Source organism: Neomonachus schauinslandi, chromosome 3 (genome assembly GCF_002201575.2).
Source record: "Neomonachus schauinslandi chromosome 3, ASM220157v2, whole genome shotgun sequence".
Taxonomy (NCBI): Eukaryota; Metazoa; Chordata; class Mammalia; order Carnivora; family Phocidae; genus Neomonachus; species Neomonachus schauinslandi.
The window spans coordinates 15709074-15716188 of NC_058405.1; the positions used below are offsets into that span (position 1 = coordinate 15709074).

At 40.3% G+C, this 7115-nt stretch overlaps 1 protein-coding gene across 1 annotated transcript in view; it reads right to left on the reverse strand.

Moving 5' to 3' along the window:
* The window catches only part of GPR180 (G protein-coupled receptor 180), a 30403-nt gene extending 23288 nt beyond the window's left edge, over window positions 1-7115 (reverse strand). The window contains exons 1-2 of the mRNA XM_021695993.1: window positions 6946-7115; window positions 4171-4329 (exon numbers count right to left, since the gene is read on the reverse strand). Coding sequence (XP_021551668.1) covers window positions 4171-4329; window positions 6946-7090 — 304 coding nt within the window. The 5' untranslated portion in view covers window positions 7091-7115. The remainder of the gene's footprint in view (window positions 1-4170; window positions 4330-6945) is intronic.

Genomic DNA, 7115 nt, shown 5'->3' on the forward strand with positions numbered 1-7115 from the left:
GACCACTCTCTTACACCATACACAAAAATAAAATGGATTAAAGACCTAAGTGTGAGACCTGAAACCATAAAAGTCCTTGAAGAGAGCACGGGCAGTAATTTCTCTGATCTCAGCTGTAGCAACATTTTTCTAGATACGTCTCCTGAAGCAAGGGAAATAAAAGCAAAAATAAATTATTGGGACTACATCAAAATAAAAAGCTTCTGCACAGTGAAGGAAACAATCAACAAAACAAAAAGACAACATTGGAGAAGATACTTGCAAATGACATATCTGATAAAGGGTTAGTATCCAAAATATATAAAGAACTTATACAACTCAACACACCAAAAAACCACAAATAATCCATTAAAAAATGGGCAGAAGACATGAACATTTTTCCAAAGAAGACATACAGATGGCCAACAGACACATCAAAAGATGCTCAACATTATGCACCATCAGGGAAATGCAAATCAAAAACAATGAGATATCACCTTGCACCTGTGAGAATGGTTAAAATCAAAAACACAAGAAATAACAACTGTTGGGTGCCTGGGTGGCTCAGTCGTTAAGCGTGTGCCTTCGGCTCGGGTCATGATCCTCGAGTCCTGGGATTGAGCCCCACATCAGGCTCCCTGCTCTCTCTCTCTCTCTCTCTCTCTCTCACACACACACAATGTCATAAAAAATGAAATCTTCCATTTGCAAAAACTTGGATGCATTTATAAAGTATACTGCTTTTCCCTCTCCCACTCCCCCTGCTTGTGTTCCTGCTCTCGCTCTCTCTCTGTCAAATAAATAAACAAAAATCTTTTTTTTTTTTTAAAGATTTTATTTATTTGACAGAGAGAGAGAGACAGCGAGAGAGGGAACACAAGCAGGGGGAGTGGGAGAGAGAGAAGCAGGCTTCCCGCGGAGCAGGGAGCCCGATGCGGGGCTTGATCCCAGGACCCTGGGATCATGACCTGAGCCGAAGGCACACGCTTAACGACTGAGCCACCCAGGCGCCCCAATAAATAAAAATCTTAAAAAAAAAAAAAAGAAATAACAACTGTTGGCGAGAATCTGGAGAAAGAGGAACCCTCAATGCACTGTTGGTGGGAATGCAAACTGGTGCAGCCACTGTGTAAAACAGTATGGAGGTTCCGCAAAAAATTAAAAATAGAAATACCATATAATCCAGTAATTCCACTATGGTGTATTTACCCAAAGAATACAAAAACATTAATTTGAAAAGATATACACACCCCTATGTTTACTGCAGCATTATTTACAACAGCCAAAACATGGAAGCGGCCCAAGTGTCCACTAGTAGATGAATGGATAAAGAAGAGGTGATACACACACACACACACACAAAATGTCATTAAAAAATGAAATCTTCCATTTGCAAAAACCTGGCTGTATCTAGAGAGTATACTGCTAAATGAAATAAGTCAGTCAGAGAAAGACAAATACCATATGATTTCATTCATATGTGGAATTTAAGAAACAAAACAAACTAACAAAGAAAAAAAAAGACCAAAAAAAGACTCTTAACTACAGAGAACAAACTGATGGTTACCAGAGGGTAGATGGGTGGAGGGATGGGTGAAAAAGATGAAGGGGATTAAGAGAACATTTATCATGATGAGCACTGAGCAATGTACAGAGTTGTTTAATAACTATATTATACACCTGAAACTAATATAACACTGTATTAACTATACTGGAATTAAAGTAAAAAAACAAAAATGAAAGCCCTTCAACCCTAAGCTCTATGACAATTCATTCTACAAACACTTAGTAAACTAAGCACTAGGGTATGGTAAATTTTCATTCTCATACTACCATGTAACTAACATTCATAGTACTTATCACAATTGCAATTTCACATTTATTCCATTGATCAGATTCATTTGTCACCCCCACTAACCTTAAGAGTATATTTTGGTCCCTGATTTATCACAGGTGCCTTGCCTAGTATATGAAACAATGGAAGTGCTCAGTGAATGAGTGAATGAGTAGACCAAAAGAGCCCTGCTGCTCTGACTGATTTCATAACAAATACATACGATGTAAAGTGGTAACTATAATATGTGCTGTGGGAGAAAACAAGCTATAAAAACTCAAGTGTCAACTTAGTATTGGAAGGGCCAAAGAGGAAGTGAAGAACAAACAAAGTCTGTGCAAAGGCCCAGGATAGCACTGAAATAAAACAAGCCTACAAATAAAATGAGGGAGGAGGGGACAGTGCTGTGAGATGGAACTGGGGGGTAACAATGGCTAGACCCTGATGGCTTTGCTGATCAGGTTAAGGAGATCTGTCTTGTCCTAACAGCAAAAGAAAATGACTGGAATATTTCAAGGTGTGGTGAGGAAGTGAACGTGACATGATCAAATCCGCTGTTTAGAAAGATCACTCTGGTTACAGGGGGCACGAGCATGGCTGCAGTAGCCGGAGAGGAGACTACTGCAACAGGCAAAAGATTATGGCAGCCTAGAATAACAGGGTGGGGGCAGAGACAAAAAAAATAGATGAATTCCAGAGATATTCAGAAGTCACTTACTGACAAACTGGAAGAGGATGGAGAGGTCAAAGAGGGAGTGTTGGAAGACTCCCTGGATTCTAGCTTGTTTATTGGACAGATGGTGGCGCCAGGTCCTGAACAAGGAATGCTGGAAGAGGAAGAGGACCAGGTTTGGATGGGCAAGATGATGAACTGGTTTTGGACATTATAAGGAGTGGGAATGGAAGGTTAGAACTTTTTATCCGTATATGGAACATTTAGATGACCAAATTGGTATGGAAAGGAAAAGATAATTGATAATGAACATTTGCACAAATTTCCCAGGTAAAAAAACAAACAAACAAAACGAATTTCCCAGGTAAGTTCTGAAAATCAGGGGAAGGGAAAAACGAGTTTATGTAACTATCTCTTTGATGTCTGAATCTAGTCATTCAAGACTTCTTCAGCATACTGTCAATGTCATCTCATTAATCTAGATAAGAGTTCCCCACAAGAGGTGGCAAGGATTGGGGGGCTTCTACTCTTTTTTTTTAAACTATTTATTTATTTATTTGAGAGAGAGAACATGATCCGGGGGATGGGGGTGGGAGAGGGATAGAGAGAATCTCAAGCAGACTCCAGGCTAAGTGTAGAGCCCAATGTGGGGCTCGCTCTTACAATCCTGAGATCATGACCTGAGCCGAAATCAAGAGTCAGATGCTCAACCAACTGAGCACCCAGGCACCCCACACCCTAGGGGCTTCCACTCTTATCCCTATTCAGCTAGCTGCCTTATGAGGGACCCAGAGAGCTGATGAGACTAGGAAGACTAAAAGTTCAGAAAATGGCAATGTTTTACTTGACTACATTAAAAGAAGATTAAAAGTCACTGATATGCAGAATATGGTAGGGGAAAAGGGGGTGAAATAGGGGGAAAAGAGAGGAGAGAGATAATTCCTACTTTTTCTCATGGATGCTTCACACTTCTAGTATCGCCTACAACCAATTAACTTCCAAGGGGTAAAATGGGTAGCATAGTATATGCCCTTCATTTCTACAGAAATTAAAAAGAGTTTCACTAATTCTGGATAGTGCACCCTAATACTTGGGATAGTGTTGATGAGAATGGAAGGGTTCAAGGATACAGGCAACTAGGATAATAAAATTAGAGCTTCTCCAGAAACAAATCTGGAAGTTTACAAATGATGTGGTGCTGGTACATCCTAAAATGACACACTCTGTCACCATGACTAGGTCCCATGTTCCAATAACATGTTGCAAAACAGCATCACTTGGGCTAAATCATACAATTAATGAGATAATGCATATTTAGTGCTTAGCTCAGTGCTAGCAGATAATAAGCATTCAACCAATGCTATTGTTCATTCCATGCTGCCACTGGGCCAAAATATATTTGCCATACTGGTATGAATTATGTGACTTACTGGTAAGAAGTCCGAATGAGATAAAGTATGCCTTTATACACTATCTGGACATTTTTCAAAAATTTTTAATGAGAAGGGGAGGGGAGAGGCATTCTATCCCTTGATCAAGGAAAATTTCAGCTTAAAATGTACTAGACAAAATGTCATCACAGTGTGATGTGTCATGAAACATCTTGGTATGAAAACAAAGATTTCAACATTCAGGAGGGGAAAAAAAAAGTATCTAATGATCAAAGAAAAAAGGATATACTCACTTGTCAACTGAGCTTTGGATAATTTTTCACCACAACTATAACCATGACTGCTGTCCTTTAGCTTTAGCCATTCCTGGGCTTGGAACAGGTAGAGTTTAGCTTCTTTTCCAACAGCTACTGCTATATTGTTGATTCTGACACACAGAAGAGCATGGTCACCTTGACATTAAAACAAAAATTATTAACTAGTTTGGTCTTGTATGGAACTGACACGGTAAGACAATTCAACACCTCTATCAAAATAGGAATTTAAAGAGCACAGAGTTTTTCTTTTTTAATTTTTTAAATTTAAATTCAGTTAATTAACATATAGTGTATTATTAATTTCAGAGGTAGAGCTCAGTGATTTATCAGTCTTACAGAATACCCAAGAACACAGTTTTTCTTAAGATTTTATTTATTTATTTGACAGAGACACAGCGAGAGAGGGAACACAAGCAGGCGGAGGGGGAGAGGGAGAAGCAGGCTTCCCGCGGAGCAGGGAGCCCGATGCGGGGCTCGATCCCAGGACCCTGGGATCATGACCTGAGCCGAAGGCAGACGCTTAACGACTGAGCCACCCAGGCGCCCCAGAACACAGTTTTTCTTAAATCTCACTTAACTAGGTAGATCATACTGGAATGAGCATCCCATTCAGGTGCAAATCAAAAGACTATTCATATTAATTATCCAAATTAATGTGTGGTATCTCCTTACACTTCCAATGAAGAGTGATGCCATTTCACTGAATAAACGGCAACTTCTGCTGTATCTGGACATTCACTGTAACAGATTTTTTGCCTCATTTTACCACCACTCCACGTCTTTAATATTTGTTCATAAACTATCTATAGAAATTTCCCACCAAAGTTTTTCTTGTTTTCTAATATAACATGTGTGTTAATATTATACTTTTAATGTAAAAAATTGGCATAGCTAATAGCGAGAAAGTTTAAACAAATTAGTTTGGGGATAGACATTTTACACCTGATAAAAAATTTGACATCTGTGACTTTTACAAAAGAACTTGCAGAACAATAGATGGTGTGAGACATTATAGAATGAGCCTGGTTGCACACACTGAGTACATTTAAGGCCCTGAACAGAAATGGCAAAAAGTAGTTGCCTCTAGGGAAAGGGATTCTGGGTGAGGAGAAGTAAAGCAGGAGACTGTTTTCATTTTAAGATCTCTTCTGTGCTGTTGTCATGTTTGTTATTATAATTACCATTTTGTTAAACATTTTAAATAAATTTAAATGTATAGTATGTATCAAGGAATGTCCAAGTCTCCTACATAAATTGATTACATTATAAATTATCCAAAATTTTAGAAGTGACTCGAAGGCTTAACATCTTAAATCGCATTCTGAGTTAATTATTTCAGTATAATTTAATTATTTTACTGAATTCAAATTCACTGAAGACTGGTAATAATAAAAAATATATATATACACACACACATAGAAAGAGCACGTATGTGTGTTAATATACTTGGAACACTCAATTCCTCAATCTTCCTTGAGATATCTGGATTTCCAGCACTGTCCAGCTCGTGCCATTTATTGTACTGTCTTTGCTATCACTGTCAATATTCAAAGTACAGTTACAGACAGCTGATTTAAGAAAACTAAAAATGTGACCTAAAAAATAATAAAGTTTCTAGAGTTTCTTCTTCACCCAAGGTCTGTGCCACACTGGATTTTGGAAAACTTTACTGAACTATTTTAAACACTTTGATTTTTAAAAAAAATTTCAGGTTCCCCTCCCTTTACACCACCAATTCTGTAATTTTGCAATACCTTAAATTCCTTTCCTACACCAAAATAGTTTCTTGTTTCTATTATCTTCTCTTAAGAATCCTCCCTGGGACAACAATCTGACAGTGCATCTTTTAATGCTAAAAACTGTATTAAGGATACCAACCTCATCAAGGCAAATAATTATTTGCAATACAATACCAGTCAAATTCAGTACCAAAAGTATGTACCAAGAAAATCACTTAAATTTCGAGAGTGCAAATAAAGCAAAAATTAGAATGAATTGCGAATTCATTCATTTTTTAAGACTTACTGATTTTTGAGGGAGACCAGGAAGTAAGAATCAAATGCAGTTCTCCTTTCGGAAGGGCCAGATACAAATGATGAAGCTTCCAGGACACACCTACATGCATTTCTGTCAAGTGAATGGTAGGCCTCCTGGTCCATGGTAAATCTACTCCTTTAGTAGTGGAGTAACCAAACTGTCCTAGCAATTGTGACCACTAGATTAGCAGGTATTTTATTTGGTTTCCAAAACCTCTCTGCTTCAAGTAGGTTTTAGCAAATTATCTTAAAAACAAAGACTAAACCCAGTAAATCTAAGTTCTGGAGCTTAAATGCACACGTTAAGTACAGTGCCTTAGTGTATATAATCAGGCTGAGACAGGAGTGAGCAAACGATGCTCCCTTGAGGGAAGGATCTCGAAAGATGCAGCAGAGGAAGTCCTCCGTACTTTCGTTCGTGTGCGGAAGGTGGGGGAAATGGTGTTTCAAGTGCAGAATACAATCACTAATCGGACGGGAGGGTGCTGACCAGGGAGTGGGGAGCAGCAACAGCAGGGTTGGCATTAATGCATCCCTCGATTCCCGCAGCTGCGGTCGGGGGTGGGCCGCCGGCGACGCGGGAAGTGCAGGTGGGGCTGGGGTCAGTCCCCCGCGTCGCCGCCGCCGGCTCCAGGCCTCCCCCAGCGAGGCGGAGAGGTGCGGCCCGCGGGATGGGCCCACGCGCCTGCATCCCGCTCCCCGCCCCCGCACCTACCGTGGAACTCGAAGTGGCCGACGCTCTGGCCCTCAGCGTCTCGGGCCGCGGCGCTGCTGAAGCTGCCCCGCAGGGTCTTACCCTGGCTGCCCGGCGGCCACCAGCAGCAAGTGAGGGCCACCGCCAGCAGCCGCAGGGCCCCCATCCCCCTCCTTCCCTCCCGGCACCCA